Source organism: Megascapheus bottae, chromosome 14, assembly GCF_031878675.1.
Source record: "Megascapheus bottae isolate mThoBot1 chromosome 14, mThoBot2.hap1, whole genome shotgun sequence".
NCBI lineage: Eukaryota > Metazoa > Chordata > Mammalia > Rodentia > Geomyidae > Megascapheus > Megascapheus bottae.
In genome coordinates this window covers 51,094,879-51,113,522 of record NC_143522.1, presented here as the reverse complement: position 1 = coordinate 51,113,522, position 18,644 = coordinate 51,094,879, and the positions used below count along the sequence as shown (strand labels likewise).

The following is an 18,644-nucleotide window of genomic DNA, read 5'->3' as shown; positions in this document are numbered from 1 at the left end:
TTTAGTGACTTGCTTCTTTCTCCCTCCCTTCTCTCCCTTCCCCTCTCTCTTCCTTCCTTCTTTCCTTCCTTTCTTCCTTCCTTTCTTTCTTCCTTCCTTCCTTCTTTCCTCCTTTCTTTCTTCCCTTCTCACCTCATAAATTGCTTAGCTGGCTTGCACCTAGTTGACTTGTACCATTTGAGTCACACTTCCAGTCTGGCTTTTTGTTGGAGATAACATCTTGTAGATTTTTCTTTCTGGGCTGCCTTCAAACCTTGGTCAGGTCTCAGCCTCCTGAGTAGATAGAAGTATAAGTGTTAACCACCAGAGCTAGGCACTTCTATTTTATTTAGTAACCTGGTGTCCTCTTTTCTTTTTCTTACTTCAGTCCACAATTGTAAGAAGGTAACATGAGACTTCAATCCAAACTCCAATATTGCAAAACAAACAAAGAAATTCAATGAAAACCAAGGCAACTCAGGACTGCAGTGCCTGAATCAGTATGTATAAGGAATCATTATGGCCATACCCACTTTAAACCCAAGCAGTTCATTCCTGGCTCCCAGACCTCTATTTTTTGTTGTTGTTTTTACAAAACCTTTAGGGTGTATGTGGTAGCCTTTTGTATTTTATAAATAAAACAATCCAGAAGGACTCAGGGTCACCGTTATCAATCATGAGTCAGTGTAATCAAGAGGGCTAAGATTTCAGCTTGGCGGTAGAGTACCTGACTAACATGTACAAAGTCTTAGATATGAGGCCCAGCGCTGCAAAAGCAATAACCTACACAGACACACACGAAAACCAGAACAAAACGAAATACAAAATAAAGACATCCCTCAAGCCCAGAGTATACCTATGAAGGAAGTAATTTTGCCAGGTACAAAACAGATTTGAAGTTTTGACTTTATACCTGAATTAAAATATTGGTTCTTATACTTTTAAAGATAAATTCTCAGTCTTCATTACCTTAAAATTTCCTAGGCTTGATTGTCTTCTGTTAAAGAGCTTGCAAATAGTCATTGACTCACTAGACTTTGCTGTGGCATATATATCTAAACACGTAGATACCTTTTCTATAAAAAATGGAACTGTACTATTTATTCTGTTTGTTAGACTTTTTCATGTAATAATATTGTGTTTCTGTGACAATAAACTAATAGGCTAATAAATAAACATCTGTGTAATTATCTAATACTACACTTGTGGCTATTATGATTATGATTGTTTGTGCTGGTTCTGGGATTTGAACACAGAGCCTGGTTGCTGGTCATGAGGTTTTGCTCAAGGCCAGTGCTCTACCCCTTGATCTATAGTGCCACTTCTGGCTTTTTCTGAGTAGTTTACCAGAGATAAGAGTTTCCTGGACTTTTCTGCCCAGGGTGGCTTCAAACTTTAATCCTGTAATCTCAGCTTCCTATGTCCCTAGATTATAGGCATGAGCCACTGCGCCTGGCCCATAGGTTATTTTTAAGGATTAAATAAGATAAAGTATCAGAACATAACTGACATCTTATTACTTGAAACTTCAGAAAGCAAATGATATTGAAATTCAGACTTCATGTAATCAAGCTCCTGTCACTTTCCCACACATTCCTTTGCTAGCCGGCCACTTATCACACAGGCTGTTTCCAGACTTCCCTTTGCCATTGAATTAGAAACCAACAATTATCAGGGGTGATTCTGAATCTTGGGATCACTACAGGCACGAGAAAGAGGTCTCAAGGACTATTATAGAAGATACAGGAGAAACTAAAACCTCTCTGTCATAGCAGGCAATAGCAATACTGAACTTCTTCAGAGAAATAAAATTCATGTATCTAGATTCAAGATCTGGAAGACCAGGCAAATCCAGTGTGTGTGTATGTGGTGGGGGGAGGATTAATATGCACCTTATCAGAACAGGAAGTTCAATTTCATCTTTGTGAAGTCCTTCATTTCTAGCACCCTGGCCATGTTTATCCTTTCTTCTTAGAAGGAAATTCAACTAACAACTTCCCATTTCAGTGAGACTGCCGGGACATGAGGAACATTCCAGATTCCAATTTGAAAAAATACATGTTCCTCCTACTACATTTCTAGTTATAAAATAACCTCTTTAACATTCCAGTAATTATTTTAATAAATGATCTTGACTGTGACTCGAGACACGATAGTGTTTGCTAGGCTAGTTCATGGCTCTCTCTAAGCACTGTTCTATTGAGGGCTCTCAGTTGGCTTGGAACACAGACATATTCTAAAGAATTACATGACACCTGCAGTTGTTTGGGGGAGGATGTAGGAGAGGGTGTTTAGTTCTATTGTTAGTCATCTTTTCTTTATACTACATACCTGGGAAGTTACATGAGTCAGAGAATATAGCCATTCTTCTGGAAAGGCTAGCTAGGCATCTTAGGATGAGGTCCTGATGACATTTCTAACTAAACCAATTGATTCCTGTATAGAGACCATTAGTCTTAGGATCACTGTAATTTATTGAAGGCTTGACATTGTATCCCTTTTCAAACTCATGCTCTTGACATCTTTAGAAACTAGGATTCAGTTGTTTTTTCTTATTATTTACTGTTAACATATACACACATGCACATATGTGCATGCACACACACACACACACACACACACACACATCCAGGGACCTGCTATTTATCTGAGATTGGTTTGAATTCAGGGTCTGAAACATACTAGGCAAACACTTTACCAATTTAGCCACGCCCTAATCTCTAGAACAAGTAAATGACATTTCCTATAGTGAGAGCTTGACCTTGTGACTACTGTGCCTAAAAGAAATCATCTATTACCATTATTTCCTTGTGAGGATAAAATCATTCTTTTCATTTCTGTCCTGTTGGCCAAGCCTTAGTAAAGGTGGGGAGAGATGGGGAGACAAGGAGTCTGTAAACTCTGAGATGATTATAAGAGATGGGAAAAAGAGATAAGTTCCCATCTTAGGAATGAGCTTGTCCATTCTGGTAAAAGTTTTCTTGAGTGTCCTGTCTGACATTACCTCATGAATTAGGAATGTCTTTCTTCCTGGCTTGCCTGGGATTTGTGGTTCCCAGAATTGACTCAGGGGAATCTATAGCAACTTGTTCACTTTGTAAAATGATTCTAATAGACTTAGGATCTTTGGTCTTTCATTGGTCTGCAAAGACACAGCTTTATCCTTCAGCAGATGAAAGTGCTTGTGTGATATTCCATAATCTTCATAGAAAAGGGACCAGAATGATTTGCTTTACCTTCTTTACCAGCCCAGTACTGATGGCATACCCCGGTAATCTTAACTACTCAGGTGGTTGAACTCTGAGGATTACTGTTTGATGACAGCCTGGGCAGGAAAGTCCATGAAACACTTTATTTCCAATTAACCAGCAAAAAGCTGGAAGTGTGAGTATAATTCAAATGGTAGAGCGCCAGCCTTGCTTGAAAAAGCTCAGAGATAGCACCCAGATCCAAAGTTCAAGCTCTAATACTGGTGCATGCATGTGCATGTACACACACACACATACACACACACACGTGTACACACACACACGTGTGTACACATTATGATTTTGAGAATTAGATATCGTTACAGTGGCCAAACATTCCAAGCTGCTTAAGAGATTCCTAATTTATGTCTATCTTCTCACATTCTCAGGAGCCTTGATCTGAATGACAAATTATATAATCTTACTGGGTACCAGCCTGGGCACGAAAGTCTCAGAGACTCTTATTTCCAGTTAGCCACTAGAGAACCAAAAATGGTGCTGTGGCTGAAGTGGTAGAGGGCTATCTTTGAGCTGAAGAGCCAGGGACAGTGCCCAAACCAAGAAATGACTTTATATATATATATATATATATATATATAATCTTCCCATCTTTCATAAGATGATCTAATTTATAAATAAGAATAATAATTTATGGGTCTTTACAAAACATGTCAATCTTTATTTTGTAATATCTGACAGTAGTACTCTCAAGATATTTGCCACTTTTAATAAGTAAACATTTAAACATTTTTTCCATTCAAAAATACTTGACTTTAGTGCCACTTCAGTATTTTAATTTTTTTCAAATTTAAAATTGTTGACATTTTTGTTAACATCAATTAGTTATTCAAAGGGATATTTTTATTTTGTCATGTCTATATACAATGTACCTTGATCAGATTCACACTCTTGGTCACTCTTCCTCATTTTCCCTCTCCACCTTTCCAAACAGTCTCAACAACTTCCATTGGTCTGTTTTCAAGTGTACACAATATATTCAACTCTATGCATCCTCCTTTACTCTCAGCCAATCTTTCCCCCTCTCACTAGTAGGCACGTTAAGATCTTACATATTGTAAATTATATTAAAAGTTACTGACCACTAGAGGGAGAAACAAGAAAAGCTTTAAAATTTTGGATAAATCTGAGAGATTAGTTAAATGCCAGCAGTGAAATATATTAACCATATGGACATATGGTTTAAAGAAGGCATTAATGCAAACTTGGCTGTTGGTTTTATGGGATCTTGTAGGAAAACAAAACAAAACTGTAAAAGAAAGATGATGTGACCTCTCTAAAAAGTGAGACACAGCATTTTCTTATTTTTGTGCTGGTCTTGGGGCTTGAACTCATGGCCTGAGCACTGTCTCTGAGCTTTTATGCTCATTTCCAGTGCTCTACCTTTTTAAGTCACCACACCATTTCTCACTTTTTGGTAGTTAATTAGAGATAACAGCCTCATCCATTTTCCTGCCCAGGCTAGCTTTTGAACCACAATCCTCAAATCTCAGCTTCTTGAGTACTAAAGATTACAAGTGTCAGCCATATTGCCCTGCCAGACACAGCATTTTCTACCCTTGATCAGTCAAATTATAGTTGGATTTAACCTGTGTCTTTGCTTAAGGAGGAAGTACAAAAACAAAACAATAGCAACCTATCTAATAAGTATGAGTGAGAGGATTTAATGTATTTAAAAGATAGACAAGGGACAGTAGACAATAAAAACAACGTGAGTGATTTCCTGCTGAGGTTTGGTGGCTCATGCTTAAAACCCTAGCTTACTCTGAAGGCTGAGATAGGAAGATTGCAGTTCAAAGCCAGCTTGGGTAGACAAATCTGTGACTCTTTAAGTAACTGGCAAACATCTGAAAAAGCTGTAGCTCAAGTGGAAGAGCCTTGAGAAAAAAAATTAAGCAAGAATGTGAGGACCTCAGGTTCAAGGCCCAGTGCTATCACAAATAAAGTGCACTTGACTAAAGTACACTTCAATGAATACTTAAAATTACAAAATATGAATTTGTTCAAAAGTGAATGAAAATTCCAATCTGATGAAGATCCTTTTCTTAAGCAACTCAGTGTGTGAACTTATCAAGAAACAATCACTTGAACTGTATTATTTAGTTAGAAAATGTCTTTATCTATTTTTCTAATTCAACAAATTGCAGACAGAAAAGCATGGGAAGAGGTATCAATGTAAAAGAAATAATAATGTACCCATTATCTGATGAATGTAACTGTAACCCCTCTGTACATCACCGTGACAATAAAATTTAAAAAAAAAGAAATTATGGACTCCTTTACTCGTAAGGAAAACAGATAAAGCATACTAATTTAACAAGTAAATATTTAAAATCTATTCAATACAATGCATTCAGGAGATGCTAGACTGAATTGGATATAAATCTTTTCCTTAAGGAGAGTTTTATAAGCTAATAAACTTATTCATTGAAATCTATAAAACAAGGAAGTTGTGGAAACAGAAAAGCAGAGAAAAGGCACTCTATGTGAATAAAAGTGCTAGTTTGTTGTATCTTTGAGAAGAGATGGAGGTTCAAAGCATGAAGACAGAAAGAATAAGTGCAGACTTCATCTAGGGATATAGTATTTTTAGCAGTCCTTTAAAAAAATACTGAGGATTTATAAATATTAAAATTACAGGAAAATCATTCCAGTTAAAGGGAGCAAAATGAGCCAAGACTGAAGTTTTATTGGATAAATGCAAAATATGTAAACTGTATGCATATGGTAAACAGAAAGAAAAGGTCATTTAAAAACTATAAACCTGAACTGAGCATGTAGTTCAGTGATAAAGCACTTGCCTAGTATGCACAAGGCCCTAGGTTCAATTCCCAGCCTTGTAAAAACAGAATAATAATGACACAAATTTAGCCAACATACAACATAAATTCAGTTGTTTAGCTAGTAGCTGTTAAATTTCATATGATACCTTTACTGGGCCACAAGGTATCCAGATATTTTTTTTATTTTTTATTGTAATTAATAAAAGGTTCCATGATATTTGCCAGATAGAAGGTGCATTAATTCACATACATTGATACCCTTTCATATGTCTTGGTACCCATTACCCACCCCCCCACCCTCCCTACCCGTCTTGGTTTTCCCCCCTTCCCTATCAAATTTCAAATAACCAAATACAAATAAATTCAATATATCAGATAACAAAGTGAGATACTGTAACAATATGAGATAACCAAGGGACAGCAAAGTAGATGAGAGACAGCATAGTACATTAAGGACAACAATCATTCGTTATATGGCTTTTGTTTCAATATCCTGGAGGTCCTTTCAATTAGCTTCATACTATATGGCCTTATGTATCAAGGTTTTGCTCTATTTCAGATCTCTGCTAGTAGAGCCCAAGATTTCTACTGATTATGACGAATGAGGGAAACCATTGAGCCTAAGTTCCTTTGAGTCTGGCTTACTTCACTTAATATGATTTTTTCTAAGTCTTTCCATTTCCTAACAAATGGGGTGATGTCATTCTTTCTGACAGCAGCATAGAATTCCATTGTGTACGAATACCACAACTTGTTGATCCACTCATCAACTGAGCGACATCTAGGTTGGTTCCATATCTTTGCTATGGTGAATAATGCTGCAATGAACATTGTTGTGCTAGTGGATTTAGTGTGCCCTTGTTTCTGGATGGTTGGGTAAATGCCAAGTAGTGGAATTGCTGGGTCATAGGGGAGCTCTATGTTTAGTCTTTTGAGGAACTGCCATACTGCTTTCCATAGTGGTTGAACGAGTTTGCTCTCCCACCAACAGTGTAGTAGTGATCCCTCCTGGCCACATCCCCTCCAGCATATATTATTATTCATTTTCCTGATCCTGGCCATTCTAACTGGAGTGAGGTGGAATCTTAGAGTTGTTTTGATTTGCATTTCTTTTATGACCAGAGATGTTGAGCATTTCTTCATGTGTCTATAGGCCATTTTTGTTTCTTCTTCAGAGAAGACTCTCTTTAAGTCTTTGGCCCATTTTTTAATGGTATCCAGATATTTTATCTAACACTTTCTGTAAGGAAGTTTTGCAAGCGATTAAAACTTAAATTTAGAGACTGAGTAAAGCAGATTGCCCATCACAATGGAAGTGGTCTTTATTCAATCTGCTTAAAGCCTAACCAAAACAAAAGTTTAATCCTCCCATAAGAAAGAATTCTCAGGCCAATCCTGAGACTTGAACTCAGGGCTTGAGCACTGTCCTTGGGCCTTTTCAAGGCTAAAGCTCTACCACTTGAGCCACATGACCACTTCTAGATTTTTCTTTGTATGTGGTACGAAGGAATCGAACCAGGACTTTATGTATGCTAGACAAGTGCTCTACCACTAGGCCATGCTCCCAGCCTATATTTTTTAATATTCTGAATTAATTCAGGATAATTTAATAGAAGCAATATTATTAGATCATAGAGTTTGAGTATTTTGATAGTACATTTAAATTGCTTTTCGTAAATGTACCAATATATGAAGCCACTGAGATAAACCCATTTGACTGTTCAATTTTCATTCATACTTCTATCAGTAAAAAATGTTTTTCATGGGAATACGATTTACTCTGAAAACTTGCCAACTTTCCTCAGATTCAGCTAGGTATGATCATCTGACTGAATCCTGACTTAGATTGGTTGCTGGGTTAGACTTCTACAAACGTGTGTGTGTGTGTGTGTGTGTGTGTGTGTGTGTGTGTGTGTGTGTGTGTGCGCACATGCACGTGTGTGACAAGGGGGCTTGAACTCAGGGCCTGGGCACAGTCACTGAGTTCTTTTGATCAAGGCCAGTGCTCTATCACTTTGAGCTCCACTTCTGGTTTTCTGGGTTAACTGGAGATAAGAATCTCCCTGACTTTCCTTCCTGGGCTGTTTCTGAATCTTGATCTTCAGGTCTCAACCTCCTGAGTAGCTGGGATTACAGGTGTAAGCCAACCAGGACCATGAACATTAAGAGAAAAAAAGAAAATATCACAAGAAATATGTTCAGCTGGCACCCACCTTTTTCTCTTTTCCTCTTTATTTTTCCTAATTGCACATACAGCAATCTTCTTGCAATTTTACATTAATATTATAGAACAGGAAGCCAGAAGAAGCTGTGATTCCTTTGGACTTCTAAACTTGCTCTGGACTCTTTTCTCTGGAACTCTTGTTACATGTGTAAGTTAAGTCATGTTTACTAAAGCAACTCTTTCTGTTGCATAAAATGAAACAAAACCTAATAGTTATATGCATGCATAATTACTACCTCACAATAAGCATTGTCTCCCAGGTTGTCAAGGGACACTATGTTGGTGCTTTTGGTTATAAACAATAAAAACCTAAAACCTAAACTAGTTTCAGTGGCAAGGCCACTTACTGGTGCAAGTACTGGAGGAAGTACAGAGATTGACTGTGGTCGTTGCTAAGTGGCATTCACACTTACTTTAGGTCTATTGCCTCCAATTTTCAGTGTTTCCCCCCACCCCTTTCCCTGTTGTCTTTCTTATCCTCTTGGAGTTGATACTTCTTCAGTCCTACTGAAGGTAGCCTTGTTCTATGCATACAATGGGAGAACTGATAAATAGGAAGCATCAGATGTTGGTGTAATGTCAGGGAAAAAGAAATTTCCATGTTTCTACATATATGTCAGTCCTGAGGATGAAGGGCCAAGTCTGTGATGTGTACGCATGTAACAAGAATGGGGACAGCAGTGATTCAACTCCCTCAAGATCACAGGAATAGGGAATCATTCCTTATCTATGCGCACTTATTCTAAAGGTCTTGAATATAGTGAGAACAGTGGTGAAGGTACTAGGGTCAATCTAATCAATAGGTATACATAACTCACTTGATATATTTAGTATGGAAGCAAAAATACTAGATTATCCCTTCTAGTGGCTCACCTAATGGACTGGAATGCATTACCTTGTGAGGAAGTTTCATTAACTGTTACACTAGCGTATTGCATTATGGGTTTTCCCAACAATTCTGAAAGCCTCAAAATAAGATTTAAAAGCCCATTCAGAATTTAGGCTTTAGATTCAGGCTTAGAAGTAAATAGGTCTGTCTTCCTTCCTTCCTTCCTTCCTTCCTTCCTTCCTTCCTTCCTTCCTTCCTTCCTTCCTAAAATCTAGAGACTTTTGATAAACAGCATAACTATTTGATTCCTTTTTATTTACTAAATAGTAATTCAGTCCGTGTTTATGGAGATCATTTCTATGTAGTCAGGATTTACAGGGACGTTTAGAATTTGGTGGAACAGAGGCAGAGGCTGCAGATTTTCTAGATCTTTCCAACCTGCCTTCAGTGTAAGGGCAGTTCTAGGGTATTGTATGAGGCATAGGGATGAGAGACCAAGTCATTACTGTACATTGTTTCATCCATATCTATCTGTCTGTCTGTCTTCTCTATCTACCTGCCTATGAAATGTACCTGCGCTACATTTTCCAGGCGGCCTCAAACTCATGATTTTCTGCCTTAGTTACCCAAGTAGCTGTAATGACAGGTACATATTACTACCACGTTTAGCTCCAAACTGGGTTTAAACATCTTCCACTAGAAATGTTACCAAAGAAAGCCTTCTAGCTTCATTTCCTCTTAGTAGACTTAAAAATCACTAATTTTGGAGGCCACATAGCTTTCCTATTTACTTTTTTTTGCAACTGACACACCCATGACATGACGTAAAAAGTTGCCTAGTTACTTTTCAGGGACCCAAAAGGCACTTTTGCCGAAAGGACTGACTCTTAATTTGGACCTGTAAATGTCCCATTGGTGATTAGATTGAGATGCCTTTACATTGTGTCTATCTCCTTTGTGGGGTCTGAATCTTTGGGGCAGGAGTCATTGCCTGTAGACATGTTGATCATTAAGGGATGTTCTCTTGAGAACTGTAATACAAGATTAACTTGATCTGGAAGTTCTTATTCTTTCTCTTTCCTCCTTCAAAGCTAAAGACAATTACAACTGCCATGACTGGAAATTTAAGGCAAAAAAGGAATAAAAAGAGGTGACATTCAAGTTCCTGGAAGATCTCCATCTATTCCCAGAAAAGACATGAATATTCATCCCTTTATTAGCCTATTGTTCCCTCTGTATCTATAACCTTTCATTTTCCAGCAGGTGCAGAAATTGATTTGTGAGTCTATCTCTTACATCTGTCTTGGCCAAGAACCAAGATCTCCATGACTTTGGTCTTTTTATTGACTCTATAGGTCCAACAGGAGAAAAACATTCAATCTGGGGTCAAAAGTTAGTAATAGAGACCTGAAAAGAGTATGATGAAGTATCATACTCTGGACCCAATATACTAAATCAGGTTGATTTCCTCTCTTCCTTCCAGGAAAAGGGTTGGGGATAAATTAAAAATAGTCTTTACTCTCAGGTTTTTTTTTCTTTTTTTTGGTGTCAGGCTGCTGCTCCAGTTAGCTGCCACAGTACGTGTGTACCTGGTGTACTATTAGGGAGGAGTAAAGGTTTATTTATTTGTTTATTTTGTTGTTGTTGTTGTTGGTTGTGACGTTTGAACTCAGGGCCTGGGTGCCGTCCCCAAGCTTTTTCATTCAGTGCTAGCATTCTGCCACTTTGAGCCATATCACCACTTCTTGTTTTCTGCTGGTTAATTGGCAATAAGAGTCTCAGACTTTCCTGCCTGGGCTGACTTTGAAGCTTGATCCTCAGCTCTATCAGCCTCTTAAGTACCTAGGGTTACAAGAATGAACCATTAGTGCCTGGCTTCTTTATTTCGTTTTTTATCTCTTGTAATATAAAGGAGATAAGAGGTAAAAATGCCTGCAGTTGATCTATGGATACATATTAATTCCATCTGGACTTACACAATAAATTATTCAGAGAGGTTTGTAAACTTGCTCTTTATCTTTTATATGGATCCCTGAAGATATTTTCACCATTCAGTAGCCTCATGGGGTTCTAGGTAGGGCCATATCCAACAAAAGCATTCTCAAAAGCAAGTGATTTTTATGTGACTATCCCTTACTTTTGATTTTCTCAAATGCTGTATTTTTTTTTGCCAGTCCCGGGCCTTGTACTCAGGGCCTGAACACTATCCTTGGGCTTTCCTCAAGGCTAGAGCTCTACCACTTGAGCCACAACACCACTACCAGCTTTTTTATGTATGTAGTACTGAGGAATGGAACCCTGAATGTGCTCCATCTGCCTTACCAAAGAGCCCAAAGTGACAGAGCCAACTATGTTATGAAATCCCTGGAACCATAGCCCAAATAAACTTCCATCCTTTTTAATTTGTTTATCTTAGGTGTTCTGTCATAGTAACAGAAAGCTAGCACAAATGGGAACGTGCTAATCTACCATTCAAAAGTGTTGAATATTTAAGTAATTAGCAGAGTGTTTTTCACACATAAGAGTGGTTAATACGTTTTAAAATATATTTTTGTGAGTGTAGGAAACTGAACCCTAGTCCTTATATTTTAGGCAAGTGTTTTACCAGTGAGCCATATTTCTATTATTCAGTTGCAAAAGCAATATATGTATTATACAGAATTTTTTAAAATACAGAATATATTACTAATTAAAATTATTAATAGATTTGCACCATTAATATTTTAGTGCATTGCTACTTTTTTGCTGATCCTGGAGCTTTAACTCAGGGCCTGAGCACTGTTCTTGGGCATTTTCCTCAAGGCTATCCCTCTGTCACTTGAGCCACAGTCCCACTTCTGGCTTTTCTATGTATGTGGTATTGGGAATCGAACCTGGGTCTTTGTGCATGCTAGGCAAGCACTCTACTACTAGGCCAAACTCCTGGCCCCATACATTGATACTTATTTCCTATGTGTAGATCCCCATTTGCTTTTTTGTGAAAGTTATGATCATACTGTATATTTTTATCCTTTTTACATTTGATTTTTACATTTATCATGGACATTATATTATGACATTAAATACTCTTTTAAAATCTTAGTTACTGCTGAGTACTGGTGGCTCATATCTATAATCTACTCAGGAGGGTGAGATCTAAGGACTGCAATCCAAAACTAGCCCAGGCAGGAAAGTTCATGAGACTCCTATCTCCATTTAATCACTAAAAAGCCAGAAGTGTAGCCTTGAGCAAAAATCTCAGGGACAGGACTGAAGCCAGAGTTCAAGCCCTCTGGCTGTCACATGCACTTGTGGGCAAACACATATCTCACAAACATAATCTTAGTTGCTGAATATTTATTGTGGATATTTATGACATTTCTGGTTTTCCCTTTTATTGGTAAGTCTGTGACAAAAATGTTATGAATGAATCTGTATATTTCCAACTACTTCTTTAAGGCAAGTTTCTAGACAAATTATTTTCTTACTCCATATGACTGTTTTAAGATCTTTTGATACATGTAAGTAAAACTTTCAGGAATGTTACAACATTCACTTACTTTCTTAGCAAGTATTTATTGAGCCTTTACTATGGGCTTGGCACTATGTGGGAGCTAGCTTTATAGTAAAAAATAATATACTCAAGGTCCTTATCCTTGAGGGGCTTACATTTCACTGAGAGAAATGGATATCAAACAAGAAACGAAAACAGAAGAATTGACTGCTTAGGAAACCCAACAAATTAAAGAAAATTTGGATAAATGGGACTGCATTAAACTGCAGAAGTTCTGTATGGCAAAGGAGATGGCTAGCAAGTTAAATAGAAAGCCCACAGAGTAGGAAATCTTCACTAGCCAAAAAACAGATAAGGGCCTCATAGCTAAAATATACCTACAGCTCAAAAAATTGAATCTCTCCATAACAAATCCTCAAAGAAACAACCATCCCATAAAAAGATGGGCCAGAGACGGCTTCAAAGAGGAAATAAGAATGGTCTATAGACATATGAAGAAATGCTCGACATCTCTGGCAAAAGAAGAAATGCAAATCAAATCACTGAGATTCCACTTCACTCTAGTTAGAATGGCCATTATTAAGAAATCTAATAACAACAGATGCTGGCTGGGATGTGGCCAGGAGGGATTGATACTATACTGTTGGTGGGAATGTAAACTTGTTCAACCACTATGGAAAGCAGTGTGGTGATTCTTCAAAAGACTAGAGCTCCCCTATGACCCAGCAATTCCACTACTTGGCATTTACCAGTCGTCCAGAAACAAGGACATAATAAAGCCACTAGCACAGCAATGTTCACTGAAGCATTTTTTTAAATCATAGCTAAGATATAGAATCAACCTAGATGCCTCTCAGTAGATGAATGGGATCAAAAAGATGTGATGCTTATACACAATGGAATTCTATGCAACCATCTGAAACAATGACATCGCCCCATTCATAAAGAAATGGAAAGACTTGGAAAAAAATCATATTAAGTGAAGTAAGCCAGACCCAAAGGAACATAATCTCCATGGTTTCCCTCATTTGTAATAATTAGTACACATCTAGAACTCTCCTAGCAAAGGATCACAATAGCTCAAAAGCTATGTACATATAGGATGAGACTATACAAAATGAACTCTAGGATATGGAAACAAGAGGCTTATCTTTGTGATTGTTGTCCTTAATGTACTATGTACAGTTATTTCTTTTCTCTTTTTGTCTCCTTATGCTTAATCTCATGTGGTTACTGTATCTGACTTGGTTGCCTGGTGTTATTGTATATACGTTTCTTTGTTTATTTGAAATAGGGAAGGGGGAAAACCTGATGATTGGGAGAGGATTAGAGAAGAGAAAGGGAGACAAAGACATGAGAAAGGGTATCCATGTTCAAGAAGTAATGTACATACTACCTGATGAATGTAACTGTAACCCCATCAATTTAAAAAACAAACAACAACAACAAAAAAGACTGCTTAGAATGCTCTCTAGGTAGGCCTGAAAGTGTAGCCCTACTTTGCTTAGAGTAATGAAGACAAACTGTTCTGAGACTTCATTCATATCAAATCTGAAACACTGAGAAAGGTTAGCCAGGTAGAGATTTTGTCTGCAGGGAGGAGGAAAATGGCAAGAAATGAATTTGAGTAGGGTAGATAGGGAACAAAGATAAAGACCATAGGTCTCTCTTAGGTGACAGGAAGCTATTACAAGGAACCAATAATGAAAACAAATATGTTTATAAATATCAGCAAGTGAACATTTTATCATGCTCTAGTGAATGCATGTTTTTAAGTGAAGGTAGAAGAAAGAGGGGCATGTAGAATGCAGCATGGTATGGGTGTGTGTATGGGTGTGTGTGTGTGTGTGTGTGTGTGTGTGTGTGTGTGTTTCACTATGTAAATCTAGACTAGCCTTGAACTCGATTCTTCTGACTCTGCTTCTTGAGTGGCTAGGATTATAGGTGTATATTACTATGCCTGACCATCAACACCTACCTTTTTTTTGTTTGCCAGTCCTGGGAACTGAACTCAGGGACTGAGCACTGTCCTTAGGCTTTCCTGAAGGCTAGTGCTCTACCGCTTGAGCCACAGCACCACTTCTGGCTTTTCTATTTATGTGGTACCAAGGAATTGAACCTGGGTCTTTGTGCATGCTAGGCAAGCACTCTACCACTAAGCCAAACTCCTACCTTTTAACAGACATTCCTCTGAAGACACTGTCTTTAAAATCCAAAGCATTCCTACTGGTTAAATTTTAGGCCTTTAGGTCAAAATATCCTATATCAAAGTGCCTTATAATTCCCACATTCGTTTCTTCTCAAGTTTGTCCTCTTCCGTTAATTTGAATGTCCTAGATACATTTGTATTCTCTTTCTAATCTATATCATTTTATATGTAAATAGGTTATCTTGCATATTTTATAACAAATTCATGTTAGATAGTCATTAAATATCATATATGATTATGTATTGAAAGGAAATGAACATTTTTTTGAAAACAGAGAATTAAGAAGATAGTGCTGGCACTGGTTCCACACAGGTCTAATTCTAGCTACTCAGGAAGCTGAGATCTAAGGTTTCAAAGCTAGCCTGGTGAGGGAAGTCCTTGAGATTCTTATTTCCAATTAATCGTAAAAAAAAAAAAAGCAGGAGACATAGCTGTGGCTCAAGTGGTAGACTGCCACTCTTAAGCCCCAGGGCTGGCACAATTACAATAAAATAACAAAACCTTCATAGTTATACTTGAGATACATATTGACATCTGACAGCAGGAGCTGTTTCAAAACCTCATTTCTTCACCTTGATTAGTTTATGTTTGTACTGGGAGTCAGGATCTGTATCTGGATTTTAGGTTTATTTTTGAGTATTGTACATTGATGTTTACTGTGCACTGTCAGATTTATACATATTTATAAATGAAAAGTTTATTTCTTCCTTTTGGGCCTGCATTTTACTTATTTCTTTCCCATCAAAGGAGACTGATTTTTTTTCATTAGAATGCAGTCATTTTCAAGACTACTTCAAAATCAAACAAGATTATGGTGAGGAAAGTATTCTTTTGATTCTTTGTCTACAAAAAAGAGTTGTATACAATGCTATTCTGATTGTTCAATTTGACAAGATTATATCATTTTAAAGCACCCCAAACAAATTGCTTTGCATAATATCATTGCATACTTACCGAGTAGCTACAGTGTCATAGGACTCGAGTAGTCTGTGAAGGCAATGGGGGTATATGGTGTGTTATCCCCACCCTATGGAAGTTCATAGGAAACTAACAGAGGCCAATGATTTTGTGAAGCCCAGGATATTGACATCTCTGGGGAGCCTACTATGAGCTACTAATTGTGCTGGGGGCCTCTGCATAACTTATCACATGAGTAGCTCAGTTCACTATTATTATCTCCAAGAGTCTCCAATAGTCTCTTTTCCATAGTCTACCCAGTTGTCCAGCATCAATAACTCCAATCCTCTGGCCACCCTTTCTTTCCACATCCAATCCTCATTCAGTTTCTGTTCCTGAATCTTCTAGTGGTGTTCCCTGACTGTTTTTACTTGCTTCTGTTCTCTTCTATGATCAGTTATCCTTTCTTCATTTTGTTGACAGAGGGAACTCTTTAAAAAGCAAATATGATTAAATCCATCAACACTTTTGGGGAATGCTAGGAACAGAGCTTATTTAAGGTCATATATGCAAAGGGAGTATATTTATGATTATGAATGTGGCAGTAACTTTTGGGTTGCAAGAATAAAATGTGGCTGGGGGCATATCTCTTGTCTTTATTGCTCTTTATACATTACTTCATTTCTTACTAAGATCAGATTTTCTTCTTTGTGGTCACCACATGGCAGAAAAATGACAGCTGGTTAAGTTTGGGCTCTGTTGGTTTCTTAGAGAAAGGACTTATTGAAATCAAGTCGTTGGAAAGGAGAAGAAGCAGTTTCCAGGAAAAGGGTTGGTAGACAGTTAAGTCAGTAGGGTTTTGTTTGTTTTTTGAGAGACTGAGTATGATTGGGTTATGGAGAAAAGAAACAAGGTTACAAAGGTGATAGTTTATAGTCAATTGTTGGTGCGTCAAACATGCAATCCTAACTAGTCAAAAGGCTGAGATTTGAGGATCACAGTTCTTTTTTTATTATAATTAATAGAAGGGTTACATTATATTCCCCAGATAGAAGATGCATTACTTCACAAACATTGATACCCCTTCTCATGTTTTTGTCCCCATTTTCCTCCCCTTTCCCCCTCCGCTCATCTTGTTTTCCCCCTCACTATCCTATTTCAAATAAACAAGTAAATATATACAATATACCAAATAACAAGGTAAGATACTGTAACAATATGAGAATAACCAAGGGACAGCAAAGGAGATGAGAAATAAAATAGTACGTTAAGAACAACAATCACACCTTATATGGCTCTTGTTTCCATATCCTGGAGGTCCTTTCATTTAGCCTCATCCTATATGGCCTTATGTTTCTAGGTTTTGCCCTATTGTAAACCTCTGCTAAGAGAGGCCAAGGTTTATACTAATTATGACAAATGAGGGAAACCATGAGTCTGGCTTACTTCACTTAATATGGTTTTTTTCTAAGTCTTTCCATTTCCTTACAAATGGGGCGATGTTGTTCTTTCTGACAGCAGCATAGAATTCCTGACAGCACCATGGAATTCCATTGTGTACAAATACCACAACTTGTTGATCCACTCATCAACTGAGGGACATCTGGGTTGGTTCCATATCTTCACTATGGTAAATAGTGCTGCAATGAACATCTTTGTGCTTGGGGATAACCCCTCCCCTTAATCACATACACAAGTGTGGCAAGTGACTGCAAGGAGTCCGGAGCCACAGGGTGCCTGGCCCCACCCACTTGGAGCAAGTGGGGAGTGTCTCAGGACACCATTGGCTGACCGTCATCCCTATTTGATGACGTGGCTACAACCACTCGATCTGTATTTTGCGGGCACGTTTGTGAAATAAAGTTCAGACCTGCGCCAAGAGTCACGATCGCCAAGTCTGTGTCATTACTTGTGGGCTCCGCTGCCATCTTACCCCCGCCACGTGGGCGTCCGAGAGGGACACCCGCATTTGTGTTAGTGGGTTTAGTCTGTCCTTGTTTCTGGATAATTGGATAAATGCCAAGTAGCGGAATTGCTGGGTCATAGCGGAGCTCTGTGTTTAGTCTTTTGAGGAGCTGCCATACTGCTTGAGGATCGCAGTTCTAAGCCAGGCTGAACAGAAAGTTCGTAAGACTCTGATCTGCAATTAATTGCCAAAAAGCTAGAAGTGGAGTGGAGGCTCAAGTAGAAGAGTGTTAACCTTGAGCAAAAATAAATAATAATAAAAGCTTAGGGACAAACTCTAGCTCAAGCTCCAGGACTGGCGCACACACACACACACACACACACACACACACACACACACACACACACACACACACACACACACACACACACACACACACAGAGTTTAGGACCAAATTTTCTAGAGTTTCTGTAACAGGAACAAAACTTGTGCCATTAACTACAAGTATGGTTCAGACACTAAAGAAAACTCTACCAAGTTTCTCTAGAATTTTCTGTGTATCACTTTTACACAGGCTAATATTATAACTATCATGTATCTTTTTGTATTATAGCCCATCGGTCTACACTGGAATGGCAATATCCTTACAGCAGAAATTGTAGCATTTTGACTTTTGTATCTATAGGATATGAATAATCATGCTAAGGCATAGGGGCCCAACAAATATTTAATATATCCCATGTGGCTATGGGATTTTTTTTTTTTGGCTATGGGATTTTAAAAGCAAACTCTGCTCTTCGCATACTCCATAATGTACTTGGAAAGATAATTAAACAAAAATAAATATATGAATGTATTTCCAGCCTTTCCTTTATCCTGCTTTTTTTTTTATTTTGTGATAAGAATTGGATCAATGAAGCCTGAGAGGACTGAGTGAAGACGTTCCCTCCACCCCTGGGGGATTTTACAGAAAGAGGTGAGGGTTGCCTTGGATGTATAGGAACAGCAGATGTGAAAGAACACAGGAGTTTTTGAGCAGCATTCATATGGGCTTTCTT

At 38.0% G+C, this 18,644-nt stretch overlaps 1 protein-coding gene across 1 annotated transcript in view; it reads right to left on the bottom strand.

The window, feature by feature from the left end:
• Gpr33 (G protein-coupled receptor 33) overlaps nt 1-17,608 on the bottom strand; it is a 33,331-nt gene extending 15,723 nt beyond the window's left edge. The window contains 1 exon segment of the mRNA XM_090344171.1: nt 17,473-17,608. Within this exon segment, the coding sequence (XP_090200297.1) occupies nt 17,473-17,608 (136 nt within the window).
• Nucleotides 17,609-18,644: the final 1,036 nt, after the last annotated feature.